The sequence below is a fragment of the Anolis sagrei genome, chromosome 10 (assembly GCF_037176765.1).
Source record: "Anolis sagrei isolate rAnoSag1 chromosome 10, rAnoSag1.mat, whole genome shotgun sequence".
NCBI lineage: Eukaryota > Metazoa > Chordata > Lepidosauria > Squamata > Dactyloidae > Anolis > Anolis sagrei.
In genome coordinates this window covers 9963131-9977876 of record NC_090030.1, presented here as the reverse complement: position 1 = coordinate 9977876, position 14746 = coordinate 9963131, and the positions used below count along the sequence as shown (strand labels likewise).

The following is a 14746-nucleotide window of genomic DNA, read 5'->3' as shown; positions in this document are numbered from 1 at the left end:
AATGCCTTGAGGACCTACTACTGGACAAGTTCTTTGGTACATGAGGACAGAGAAACCTAGTAAAAATCAGCTGCTGACTTTTCATGACATCCAAAACCTCAACCCGAGGTAACCACACCACTCTGATTAATGGCAAGATCTGCCTTGTGTGGATGCTACAATGTCAACAGCACAGGAAAGCGGAGTCTGAAGATCCCGTGACCCTCAATGATCTCGCTTTGGCTCTTCCATAGTCTTTCAGAGGAACGCAGCCAGAAGTTGCAGCTGTTGATTATCTAACTAGATGAGGAAGCTTTTTCCTACCAAGACTGAAAACATCTGGATGCTAAAAATAAGTTGGTGTAAGGGGCAGACTTGGAACAGATGGGCTTTGAAATGATCTTGTGTGTCACTTCTAATGATATCTCCTCTCTGTGATGCTTTTCAAATGGGGTTCTAGATGCACCTCCCCTACAATCTCAGAAACACTTACGTGCACAGGTGGGCTCCGAGCCTGACCACTGGCGACTCGACTGGCAGACCCGCAAAGGGGAACCTTGGCGTTCATATCCTCCACCGCACTGATACTCGCAGGTTGCTCCATAGTTATTGCCCGCAGAGTCGCAGCTGATGTATCCGTGCTCCGGCACCTTCAAAACAGGACAGCGACTAACTGCCAAAGAGAGTTAGTCAAGAATGAGAAGGCAAACGGACATAAAACTAAGAGCACAGAGAGGCCCTGAGATTTGAACATCTCTTGAAGAATGCCCCAGAGCTATGGGTGAAAATACTGCAAAGTCCTCTTGTGCTACAATTATTATTATTATTATTATTATTATTATTATTATTATTATTAACAATATTTATAGCCTGCCTTTCTCAGCCATACGGCGACTCAAGGCAAGTTACAGATTGGCACAATTCGATGTCAGGAATTCATAAAAGTGCCATTAAAAACAATCAACATTACAGTATAAAACATAAATAAAAACCGTTAAAGCATATAATCATCGGAGTCATCCTGTTAAAAATGTTATCCAGTAACATCGTCTGGCCATTCCTTGTTCATCATTCATAGTTCCATGTTATCTATTCCGCTGCATTCTCAAAAGCTTGCTCAAAGAGCCAGCTTTTTTCAGAAAGTCAGGAGGGAGGGGGGCGATCTAATATCCCTAGGGAGGAAGTTCCATAGCCGGGGGGCCACCACTGAGAAGGCCCTGTCCTTCATCTCTGCCAATTGCACTTGCAAGGCAGGTGGGATCAAGAGCAGGCCCTCCCCAGACGATCTTAACCTCCTAGATGGTTCATAGGAGGAGATACGTTCAGACATGTAAGTTGGGCCAAAATCGTTTAGGGCTTTATAGGCTAAAGCCAGCACTTTGAATTGTGCTCGGTAGCAAATTGGCAGACAGTGGAGCTGACGCAACAGAGGAGCAGTGTGCTCCCTGAGCACTGCTCCTGTTAGTAACCTGACTGCCACCCTTTGGACCGTTTGAAGCTTCTGAACAGTCTTCAAGGGCAACCCCATGTAGAGTGCGTTGCAGTAATCTATTCGGGATATAACAAGAGCATGGACCACCATGGCCAAGTCAGACTTCCCAACGTTAGTAGACAGAATATCTAAGCATTAGGGAATATGATCTAGGACAGTTGGTATCACAGACCAAAGTGCATCTGCCATGTAAAGTGGGTGAACAGTTGTGGCGGGTTCAGGGACTATTTTGGAAGCCATAGACTTGCTATCTGTCTGACTATCTTCTGCCAAGAGCAGCAATTTGGACTAGTACACAAATCCAAGTACTGTATGTTATTTTGGCATCTCAGGCAGGAAAACTCTGAAACACCTCTCTTTGAACCTGACAGTAGAAGTACAATAGCAACAAATCAACTAAGCAATGGTTGGTTGTCTTTTCATGACGCTGGAAACCCATTGTCTGCGGTCAGCACTCGTCCTCCCATGCTCATTTGCAGGTTGCAGAAGCCTTGAGAAAGCGAAGCATGAGAAATAGGCGAAAAGAAAGACACTGATGAGGGATATTCAGACCAGAGACATGTTCCAGTGTAGGTCAATCTAAGCAAGTCACTTGTAAAAGGAATGGCTGAGTAGCAATTTAGAAACGTATCCCAGCTTCCTGGCTGGTTTGCAACTGGAAGTCATAGCTCTGGTCTACAAATCCTGTGTGGAATTCAGTGCCAAACCACATATGACTTTTAAAGCGTGGTTTCCATAGCCTTCCCTCCCTTGCCCCAGAAAGCAGGGGAAATGATTCAGAATGGGATGTCTGACTCTGGGTGGTGCTGCTCATCTCCATTTCTAAGCTGAAGAGCCAGTGTTGTCCGTAGAAACCTCCAATGTCATGTGGCCAGCATGACTGCATGGACCATTGTTATCTTCCCGCCGGAGTGGTACCTATTGATGTACTCATATTTGCATGTTTTTGAACTGCTAGGTTGGCAGAAGCTGGGGCTGACAGTGGAAGCTCACGCCGCTCCCTGGATTCGAACCTGTGACAGTGTCCTATTTTCTATTTACCTTGGACTCTCACAGAAAACTTGCAGCTTGCTCGGTTGAATGCCTGGTCGTAGACGGTGTAGCGAATAATGTGTTCTCCTTCGGAAAACTCAGATCCGGGTTCTGGGCCTCGCAGCGTCATTCTGGGTTTAAAACACAAAAAACTATGTTGGAGGCAGCATGCCAAGCTCTGGTTTGGAAGGTTTTCTGACCTTTGGGATTTCTCTGCTAAAGGAATGCATCCATCCCAGCTGAAGGACCCCAAGCTCACCGTTTGATGATGCCATCAGCCGAGTCCTTGGCCCGGGGTGGGTCCCAGAACACAATGGCTGTCAGTTTCCCTGGCTCTGCCAGTCGCTCTCGGGAGTCGGGACATTGGATTTTGGGTGGCTCTATGTCTGCTTGGGTAGAAGAGGAAAGGAATTGCATAAAGACGAGCAAGAGAGAGAGAGAGAGAGAGAGAGAATTTCCATTTCAGACTAGACCGTTTCCCTCCCTCTTTTTGTTCATCATGATACGGCCCTGGTGGTATAGCAAGTCAAACCACTGATGAACTTGCTGACCAAATGGTTGATGGTTCAAATCCGAGAAGCAGGGTGAGCTCCCACTGTTAGTCCCAGCTTCTGCCAACCTAGCAGTTTGAAAACATGCAAATGTGAGTAGATCAATAGGTACCACTTCGGTGGGAAGGTAACAGCGCTCCAAATATTCTTGGCTGGTGTTACATGTATAAAATGTACCTATTCCGACTTACAAACAAATTCAACTTAAGAACAAGCCTACAGGAACTATCTTGTTCGTAACTTCGTAACTTCTTGTACTAGCTCATAAAATTATATAAAGCGCATTAGCTCCCTGGTGACACACGGGTTAAACTGCTGAGCTGCCAAACTTACTGACTGAAAGGTTGGCAGTTCGAATCCAGAGAGCAGGGTGAGCTCCTGCTGTTAGTTCCAGCTTCTGCCAACTTAGCAGTTCGAAAACATGCAAATGTGAGTAGATCAATAGGTACTGCTTCTGCGGGAAAGTAACAGTATTCCATGCAGTCATGATGGCCACATGACCTTGGAGGTGTATATGAACAACGCCGGCTCTTTGGCTTAGAAATGGAGATGAGCACCATCCCCCAGGGTTGGACTTGACAAGACTTAATGTCAAGGGGAAACTACTCTGTAGTTTGTGCCACTGCTATGAGCAATGCTTACTTTCTCTTGTAGTTCAGCCAATTTATTTATTTACAACATTTATATGCTGCCCTTCTCACCCCGAAGGAGACTCAGAGCAGCTTACAAGATATATACAGACAATATATTATATTATTAGCATAGTACAATATCAGTATTAAATATAACTATATTGTATTATACCATTATATTGTAATATAATATTGTAATTATTGTATAATAATATTGTGATTCAATTGACATCGATGTAAATGGCAGCATTTCCCCATAATCATAACAATCATTGTATTAGATTGTTTGTCATCACAGTTTTTCGACAACTTATTAGGAAGCTTTGCAACAGCACTCGTGTACCATTTTGTACCAGAAAGGTAAGCAGCTTTTTGGGGGGTGAAAATTCCCAGAAAGCAACTTTTCCAAATTGTCAAAGGAATGGAGGGGGTGGGGTGGGGGTCAGTAATGTTTCTTGTTGATCTCTGGATGCAAGACAACAAATGGTGGCTCCAGAAAGGGTGAGAATTTACCTACACAAATTGGCTCGCCGCCACTCCAGTGCCCATCCTCCATGCACACGCGACTGCGATCACCCTCCAGGGAGTAGCCAGGCCGGCAGGTATAGTCGCAGTGAGAGTCCACCTTTGCTCCATCGGAACATTGGTACGAACCATGATAAACGGATGGCAAAGTATGGCACCGGATCTCTGCAGACAGAAGCAAACTCCACTTAGGCAGAAAAAAAATGAAATGAAAGATACAGAATGGGGGACACGTGGCTCAAGAGCATTACAGTTGAAAAAAATCTTGGAGTCCTCGTGTTATGTGATGGTGAAAAAAGCCAATGGTATTTTGGCGTGCATCAATAGGACTCTTGTGTCTAGATCCAAGGAAGTCATGCTCCTTATGCTCTATTCTGCCTTGGTTAGACCACACCTGGAATATTGTGTCCAATTCTGGGCACCACAATTGAAGAGAGATGTTGACAAGCTGGAATGTGTCCAGAGGAGGGCGACTAAAATGATCAAGGGTCTGGAGAACAAGCCCGATGAGGAGCGGCTTAAGGAGCTGGACATGTTTAGCCTGAAGAAGAGAAGGCTGAGAGGAGACATGATGAGGGCCATGTATAAATATGTGAGAGGAAGTCATAGGGAGGAGAGAGCAAGCTTGGTTTCTGTTGCCCTGGAGACTAGCACAACGTTTGCCCATGCATGATCTAGACCAGGGGTCCTCAAACTAAGGCCCAAGGGCCGGATATGGCCCACCAAGGTCATTTACCCAGCCCTTGCACAGGGTCAACCTAAGTCTGAAACGACTCTAAAGTACACAACAACAACAATCCTTTCTCATCAGCCAAAAGCAGGCTCACACTTCCCATTGAAATACTAATAAATTTATATTTGTTGACATTGTTCTTCATTTTAATTACTGTATTGTTTTTAAGTATTTTTTTGCACTACAAATAAGATATGTCTAGGGTGCATAGGAATTCATTCATGCTTTTTTCAAATTATAATCCAGCCCTCCCAACAGTTTGAGGGACTGTGACCTGGCCCTCTGTTTAAAAAGTTTGAGGACCCCTGATCTAGACTAATTCAATCTCTGAATCTGGACTATCTGCTTTGAACTGGATTATATGAGTCATCATTGCCAAACGGTTCTGGCCCAAGTTACCTATCCGATCGCATGTCTGCCTATGAACCCACTAGGACTTTGAGATCTTCTGGGGAGGCCCTGATCTCGATCCCGCCTGCAACACAGGCGCGGTTGGCGGGGACGAGAGACAGGGCCTTCTCGGTGGTGGCCCCTCGGCTGTGGAACGCCCTTCCCACGGACATTAGATCAGCTCCATCACTAATGGTATTCCGGAGAAAAGTGAAAACCTGGTTATTTGAACAGGCGTTTGAATAGGCAGTGCAATGAATATAGGAACGGAACAACGGATGACGAGTCTGGATCATGTTTTCAGCTATGAGATGCCAATGAGTGGTTATTGATGTTAATTGCTTAGTCTGTTATTGTGTTAATTGCTTTTAAATATCTTGATGTTAGCATTGAATTTTTGCTGCTACTGTTGTTAACCGCTGTGAGTCACCTGAGGGCTGAGAACAGCGGTATACAAATGAGGTAAATAAATAATAAATAAATAAATAAATATGATCCAGTTCAAAGCAGACAACCTGGATTCAGAAACTGGATTATCTGGAAGTGTGGATGGGGCCTCCCTTTATATGTGTGTATGCATGATGTACACACCATAACATCAAGTTAATACATTTCTTGAAGACATGGCTATTGTGGGGTCTGGCCACAGAATCCTCCACTTACGTCTGCAGTAGGCCATCCCAGACCAGCGGCGGTTCTGCAAGCATTGCACGGACCTCTGGCCGATCAAGCGGTATCCGCGGTCGCAGGAGAGCTCACAGCGGGTCCCCAGGCTGCTTCGATAGTTCCCTCCGCGGGGAGAATAGCAGGCAGCCTCCCCGTGGTAAATGTTGAGCAGGTGACACCACTGGGGGACTAAACAGGAGGAGAGAAACCACTCAAAGTGCTACTGGTCAAGAGCAAAGGCTGTCAACGTCTGAAGGACAACACTGGCACCCCCATGACATTCTCTTTCTTGTCTTGCTCCAGATGATCTCAGATTTGGAAATAACATGAATAATACATAATACTGGTAGTCAGATATGGTTCATTTACAGTATTAAAACACTCTAAAATCAGGACAGTATATAGACAGCAACACTAAAAAAGGGAAATCCAGACATGAATCAATCATGGCCAGCTAACACCTCCCAACAAAGGATTATCCCAGGCAGCAATCAGGCAGGCTTTGAAGCTGCAAGGCCATTCAATGCTAATCAAGTGGCCAATTGCAGACAAGCAGACAAGAGTTCTTTCTTCCACCCTGGACATTATTCAGACAAGAATCAGTCACGGCCAGCTAACACCTCCCAACAAAGGATTCCCCCGGGCAGCAATTAGCCAGGCTTTGAAGCTGCAAGGCCATTCAATGCAAATCAAGGTGACCAGTTGCAATGTTCACACTTGCCTCAAACAGACCAGAGTTCTTTCTCCCACCCTGGACATTATTCAGACAAGACTAAATCACAACCAGCTAACACCTCCCAACAAAGGATTCCCCCAGGCAGCAATTAGCCAGGCTTTAAAGCTGCAAGGCCATTCAATATTAATCAAGGTGGCCAGTTGCAACATTCACACCTGCCTCAAACAGTCAAGAGTTCTTTCTCCCACCCTGGACATTATTCAGACAAGAATCAACCACGGCCCACTAACACCTCCCAACAAAGGATTCCCCCAGTCCGCAATTAGCCAGGCTTTGAAGCTGCAAGGCCATTCAATGCAAATCAAGGTGGCCAGTTGCAACATTCACACTTGCCTCAAACAGACAAGAGTTCTTTCTCCCACCCTGGACATTATTCAGACAAGAATCAATCACGGCCAGCTAACACCTCCCAACAAAGGATTCCCCCAGGTAGCAATTAGCCAGGCTTTGAAGCTGCAAGGCCATTCAATGCAAATCAGGGTGACCAGTTGCAACGTTCACACTTGCCTCAAACAGACCAGAGTTCTTTCTCCCACCCTGGACATTACTCAGACAAGACTAAATCACAACCAGCTAACACCTCCCAACAAAGGATTCCCCCAGGCAGCAATTAGCCAGGCTTTGAAGCTGCAAGGCCATTCAATGCAAATCAAGGTGGCCAGTTGCAATGTTCACACTTGCCTCAAACAGACCAGAGTTCTTTCTCCCACCCTGGACATTATTCAGACAAGAATCAATCACAGCCAGCTAACACCTCCCAACAAAGGATTCCCTCAGGCAGCAATTAACCAGGCTTTGAAGCTGCAAAGCCATTCAATACTAATCAAGGTGGCCAATTGCAACATTAACACCTGCCTCAAACAGACAAGAGTTCTTTCTCCCACCCTGGACATGATTCCACATATATATAAACCCCACTCGCCTAATTTCCAACAGCCCTCACAACCACTGAGGATGCCTACCATAGATGCAGGCAAAACGTCAGGAGAGAATGCTTCCGGAACATGGCCAGACAGCCCAGAAAACTCACAGCAACCCAATCTTTTTTCTCATGCGGTATTACATTTGTTGTCATTTGTTATCAACTGTAACCAACTAACAAGAGAGCATTTCCCCTTGGACTATAACTATGCTGTTCTACTCACCATCCTTCCCCATGAAGTCACGTGTGGACAAGAATCCTGAATGATTCTTGTCTGGATTTCCCTTGCTATTTGGTTGTGAGAGATGGCACTCAGCACATGCTCCATGGAATTATCTTCACTTTTGTCCCTTTCAGCCCCAGAGAGCTGCAGTATAGTCTTAGCCTTGATATATCTCCAGCCAGCTGTCCCCAATTGGACATTTTTGCAAATTTGTTTTGAATTCAGCAACCACTGCAAATTAGTTTTGTCTTGACGATTCCTTTAATAGCTATTCATTTTTCCAGGGCCAACTAATCCACAAAGCTGTTGGCTGTCCCTTTGGGACCCCACGGCTGGCATTCTCCAACCTGGTGGGAGCTTGCAATCCAGTTTCTGTCCATTGTTTACATTTATTTAGGCTTTACTTCACAATACAAACTTGCTGCTGGAAGTCCACCATAAATACCTAGCTCTGCTCTATATATTCTCATTATCCAAAAAGATAAAGGTCCTGATCACTTAATCAATGCTAGGTGTTCCTGTTCAAATTAGTGCAGTCCTAGATTCACGGAGAAACAGCACTTCAGTGGGAATATAATGCCTATTTTGTCCCACTTATTATTGTCCTACTTATTTTTCCCCAGAATATTCATGCCATCTCTCTTTCAGCTGTTTGCTTCTAATATTGGGTGACTGTGAGTTTTCTGGACTGTCTAGGCATGTTCTAGAAGCACTCTCTCCTGACGTTTTGCCTGCATCTATGGCAGGCATCCTCAGAGGTTGTGAGGTCTGTTGGAAACTAGACGGGGGGGGGGGGGGGGGTGTTATATATCTGTGGTGGGAGGAAAAAAATGCGAATGTTGCCATTGGCCAGCTTGTTTAGCATTGAATAGTCTTGCAGCTTCAAAGCCTGTCTTGGGGGTATTCTTTGTTGGGAGGTGTTAGCTGGCCCTGATTGTTTCATGTCAGGATTTCCCCTGTTTTTTGTGTTCCTCTTTATTCCTCTTTACATGGAAACGAACAAAATCTGGCTACCCAGTATTTTTAAAAACTCAATCAGGACAGTAAATAAAGAGGAGGACTCCCCTGATGCACACTGGGTTAAAGCGCTGAGCTGCTGAACTTGGTGACCAAAAGGTTGGCAATTCGAATGTGGGGTGTGGGGTGAGCTCCCGCTGTTAGCCCCATCTTCTGCCAACCTAGCAAGTCGAAAACATGTAAATGTGAGTAGATCAATAGGTAAAATATAATATTATAATGTAATGCATTATAATACTAATACTAATAAAATGATAATTTTATAATTATATATATATTACATGTAATATTACGAATAATTGTATAGTAAAGGTAAAGGTAAAGGTAGTCCCCTCACATTAAGTCCAGTCATGTCTGACTCTGGGGTGTGGTGCTCATCTCCATTTCTAAGCCGAAGAGCCAGCGTTGTCCGTAGACACCTCCAAGGTCATGTGGCCGGCATGACTGCATGGAGCGCCGTTACCTTCCCGTCGGAGCGGTACCTATTCATCTACTCACATTTGCATGTTTTCGAACCGCTAGGTTGGCAGAAGCTAGGGCTGACAGCGGAAGCTCACGCCGCTCCCCGGAATCGAACCTGCGACCTTTCGATCAACAAGCTCAGCAGCTCAGTGCTTTAACCCACTGCGCCACCGGGGGCTCCAATTGTATAGTACAATATAGTAATATTAAATACGGATATTGTACTATGCGAATAATATAATATATTGTATGTATATATATATTGTAAGCCTCTCTGAGTCCCCTTCGGGGTGAGAAAGGTGGCATATAAATGTCGTAAACTAACTAACTAAATAATAAATAAATAATCAGGGTCAGCTAATACCACCCAACAAAGGATTCCCTCAGGCAGTAAGCAACCAGGCTTTGTAGCTGCCAAGCCATTCAGTGCTATTGTTGAAGGCTTTCATGGTCATAATCACTGGGTTGTTGGTTTTTTTCGGGCTATATGGCCATGTTCTAGAGGCATTCTCTCCTGACGTTTCGCCTGCATCTATGGCAAGCATCCTCAGAGGTTGTGACCCAGTGATTCCAGCCATGAAAGTCTTCGACAACACATCACCCTAGGAAAAGTTTCTAAAAGGGTTCAAACTTTATCAGTTTTTTTAAAAAAGCATACCTCGATATTCTGGGCCATGACGATGGGATGTTTCCTCAACGTGAACTTCATTGGTTTGCCTTTCTGCGGCAGAGTAGCCAGATCCTAGCAACAAGGGAATAAAACAAGGCGTGAATGACGCTTGCCAGACTAACCACGATTTCCTTTCTTTCCCAACTCGGAATACCATCACATCATCATGTTATGGGCCAAGTCGAAATGTAATGCAAGCAAATGGTCCAACTGATGAGGGAAAATTATTCCTGCTCTCTTTTGGGTATTTCTTTTAAATACTTTCTATTATTTGTTTTTCTGAAACCTTGCAACATGAATGGATGCATTTCGTACAGCAATATGAGGATTGCATGCTAAAAAAATTGTAATTTATCCAAGCTATGAAACACTCTTACTATTGGGTTGCTGTGAGTTTTCCAAGCTGTCTGACCATGTTCCAGAAGCATTCTCTCCTGACATTTCTCCCACATCTATGGCAGGCATCCTCAGAGGTCTGTTGGAAACTAGTCAAGAGAGGTTTATATATATCTGTGGAACGATGTCTAGGGTGGGAAAAAGAACTCTTGTCTGTTGGAGGCAAGTGTGAATGTTGCAATTGGCCACCTAGATTAGCAATGAATGGCCCTGCAGCTTCAAAGCCTGGCTGCTTCCTGCCTGGGAGAATCCTCTATCTATCTATCTATCTATCTATCTATCTGTGGAATGATGTCCGGGGTGGGAGAAAGAACTCTTGTCTGTTGGAGGCAAGTGTGAATGTTGCAGCTGGCCAGCTTGATTAGCATTGGATAGCTTTGCAGCTACAAAGCCTAGCTGCTTCCTGCCTGGGAGAATCCTATATCTATCTATCTGTGGAATGATGTCCGGGGTGGGAGAAAGGACTCTTGTCTGTTGGAGGCAAGTGTGAATGTTGCAACTGGCCAGCTTGATTAGAATTGGATAGCTTTGCAGCTACAAAGCCTAGCTGCTTCCTGCCTGGGAGAATCCTATATATATATCTGTGGAATGATGTCCGGGGTGAGAGAAAGGACTCTTGTCTGTTGGAGGCAAGTGTGAATGTTGCAGCTGGCCAGCTTGATTAGCATTGGATAGCTTTGCAGCTACAAAGCCTAGCTGCTTCCTGCCTGGGAGAATCCTATATATATATATATACATCTGTGGAATGATGTCCGGGGTGGGAGAAAGGACTCTTGTCTGTTGGAGGCAAGTGTGAATGTTGCAACTGGCCAGCTTGATTAGCATTGGATAGCTTTGCAGCTACAAAGCCTAGCTGCTTCCTGCCTGGGAGAATCCTATATATATATATCTGTGGAATGATGTTCAGGGTGGGAGAAAGAACTCTTGTCTGTTGGAGGCAAGTGTGAATGTTGCAATTGGCCAGCTTGATTAGCATTGGATAGCTTTGCAGCTTCAAAGCCTGGCTGCTTCCTGCCTGGGAGACTCATCTATCTATCTATCTATCTATCTATCTATCTATATGTGGAATGATGTCCAGGGTGGGAGAAAGAACTCTTGTCTGTTGGAGGGAAGTGTGAATGTTTCAACTGGCCACCTTGATTAGCAATGAATGGCCTTGCAGCTTCAAAGACTTCCTGCTTCCTGCCTGGGGGGATCCTATCTATCTATCTATCTATCTATCTATCTATCTATCTCTGTGGAATGATGTCCAGGGTGGGAGAAAGAACTCTTGTCTGTTGGAGGCAAGAGTGAATGTTGCAATTGGCCACCTTGATTAGCAATGAATGGCCTTGCAACTCCAAAGCCTGGCTGCTTCCTGCCTGGGGGAACCCTTTCTAGTGTTATGAAGTATAGTGGCATGCTGTTATGGCTGTTGGGTCAGCATCCTTTGTCCAACCAATTGCTTACTCATAGTCATAGAGTAAAAGCTGGCAGGTAAGGATTAGAAAATCATCTGAATGGTCTGGAAAAGAGTATTTGCACATACAGAGTGAAGCATAATAGTTAAGTTGGTCGGCACCAGACTAAACAGTTTTGCATTCCAGGTCCCTTAAGCACAGGAAATGACACAGCAGCAGTTCTATTCATCTCCAGGCAGACGGCCGTTCACTTCAGTAGGAGGCCCAGGACTGTTTGTTGCTTAGGACTTCATTAGTTCCCTGCCAGTCTGCAAACAGAACTGATTGGTCTGCCTATTTTTGATTCTTCTCTGAGTTAACTTTGTTCCACTAATTCGTACTTGGGTCTCTTTGGAGAGGCTTCTGCAACAAAAATAACTTGGAGAAAAACAACCCTTCACTCCTTCTTCATACCACGTTGTGTAATATGGAACAATGTATGTCAACACTGTTTTCCAGCATCGATTATACTAGCTTAAAGGGATTGATGTCTGACTCTGAAAAGGCAAATTTTGTGTATCGACAGTGATGTAAAGTTTGCAATTTATTGGATGCTTTTTTTCAAGAGGTCCTTTGGGTATCTAGCATGCAGGAAAGTTGCTATCAAATAAATCCTTGAGTTGGAAGAGACCTCATGGGCCATCCAGTCCAACCCCAGTCTGCCAAGAAGCAGGAAGATCTCAATTAAAGCACCCCCAACAGATGGCCATCTAGCCTCTGTTTAAAAGCCTCCAGAGAAGGAGCTTCCACCACACTCTGGAGCAGAGAGTTCCACTGCTGAACGGCTGTCACACTCAGGAAGTTCTTCCTAATGTTCAGGTGGAATCTCCTTTCTTGTAGTTTGAAGCCATTGCTCCATTGCGTCCTAGTCTCCAGGGCAGCAGAAAACAAGCCTACTCCCTCCTCCCTATGACTTCCTGTCACATATTTATCCATGGCTATCATGTCTCCTCTCAGTCTTCAGGCTAAACAAGCCCAGGTCTTTAAGCTGCTCCTCATAGGGCTTGTTCTCCAGACCCTTGATCATTTTAGTCACCCTCCTTCCAGCCTGTCAACATCTCCCTTCAATCATGGTGCCCAGAACTGGACACAATATTCCAGGTGTGGCAGAATAGGAGGGGAACATGACTTCCCTGGACACTAGACTCCTTTTGATTCAGGCCAAAATCTCGTTGGCTTTTTTTGCCACCACATGACATTGTTGGCTCATGTTTAACTTGTTGTCCATGAGGACTCCAAGATCTTTTTCACACATCTTGCTCTCGAGCCATGTGTCCCCCATTCTGTATCTTTGCATTTCATTTTTTTCTGCCTAAGTGGAGTATCTTGCATTTGTCACTGTTGAACTTCATTTTGTTAGTTTTGGCCCATCTCTCTAATCTGTCAAGATCGTTTTGAATCCTGCTCTTATCCTCTGGAATATTGGCTCTTCCTCCCAATTTGGTGTCATCTGCAAACTTGATGATTGTGCCTTCTAGCCCTTCATCTAAGTCATTAATAAAGATGTTGAACAAGACGCAACCCTGTTGATGGCACTCCGCTCGTCACTTCTTTCCAGGATGAAGAGGAAGCATTGGGGAGAATCACCCTCTGGGTTCGTCCATTTAACCAATTACAGATCCACCTCACCATAGTTTTGCCTAGCCCACATTTGACTAGTTTGTTTGCCAGAAGGTCGTGGGGGACCTTGTCGAAGGCCTTACTGAAATCCAGGTACGCTACATCCACGGCATTCACGGCAGTGTCCGTAAAGGTTTTCCAGAGAAAACTCCAAAAAGAATCTGGGATCCCACTTATAGAATTAAAAGTGCAATCCCAAGTTCCTGGAAAAGCAATGATCCTTTCCTACATTGAGACACCTTGAAGGAAATCATTTAAAGATACCAAAATCCAATTTGCAACAGTGCTTTTGTCTTTTTAGACAGAACAGAACTGATTCCTTCAATGTTACTGCAAAGACTGAACAGAAAAAAAAATCTGGAGCGAATATAGCAGAATGGATTTGGATGCTGCATGAATGAAAGAGAGCCGGTAGATGGCATTCCAGAAGCATGAAGTCACATTTCCACTGGTTTTCCCCCTCATTCCAGAGGGCACAGTTCATCCTCTCCATCACCCAGGGATTTCCTTGAACCGCTTTGTTTCCTGTTCACTCTTTCTACCTAATTTCAGTTATTCATGCTTGAAATGAGACACTTTTTCTTTGCATTGGCTTTGGAAACCACTGCTCTGTTAAGCAAAATGCCAGATGCTTTCAACTCTTTTGCAGAGATTCTAATTTTGCATCTGAGTGGAGAAGTGCTGAGGCTGAAGCCTTGTTAGATGTTACAGATCTCAGTGGTGCAGTGGGTTAAACTGCTGAGCTGCTGAACTTGCTGACCAAAAGGACGCAGGTTCGAATCCAGAGAGTGGGGTGAGCTCCCACTGTTAGCCTCAGCTTCTGCCAATCTAGCAGTTCAAAAACATACAAATGTGAGTAGATCAATAGGTACCGCTCCGGCGGGAAGGTAACGGTGCTCCATGCAGTCATGCCAGTGGCCACATGACCTTGGAGGTGTCTACGGACAACACTGGCTCTTCGGCTTAGAAATGGAGATGAGCACCAACCCCCAGAGTCGGACACGACTGGACTTAATGTCAAAGGAAAACCTTTACTATGCAAAAAACGGGATACCACCATCTCCATACACACAAATGACCTTCTAGTGATGACTAGAAAGCATGCTGCACATGCCTAGAGCTGTCATAAGGAAGAGTAAGTTAGTTGCCTCTATGGACTGTCTGCAGATTGTTACCTAATTCCACTTTTGGGGGAGAAATAACAAACTTAATTTACTTTGTATTGTCAAAGGCTTTCATGGCCGGAATCACTGGGTTGTTG

At 44.8% G+C, this 14746-nt stretch overlaps 1 protein-coding gene across 2 annotated transcripts in view; it reads right to left on the bottom strand.

The window, feature by feature from the left end:
- SRPX2 (sushi repeat containing protein X-linked 2) overlaps positions 1–14746 on the bottom strand; it is a 30216-nt gene that overhangs the window by 6989 nt on the left and 8481 nt on the right. Inside the window, exons 3-8 of one of the 2 annotated variants that reach the window (XM_060756381.2) lie at positions 10019–10102; positions 5998–6189; positions 4200–4376; positions 2763–2892; positions 2513–2634; positions 473–652 (exon numbers count right to left, since the gene is read on the bottom strand). In XM_060756381.2, coding sequence (XP_060612364.2) covers positions 473–652; positions 2513–2634; positions 2763–2892; positions 4200–4376; positions 5998–6189; positions 10019–10102 — 885 coding nt within the window. The remainder of the gene's footprint in view (positions 1–472; positions 653–2512; positions 2635–2762; positions 2893–4199; positions 4377–5997; positions 6190–10018; positions 10103–14746) is intronic. The other variant, XM_060756382.2, reaches the window with a different exon arrangement.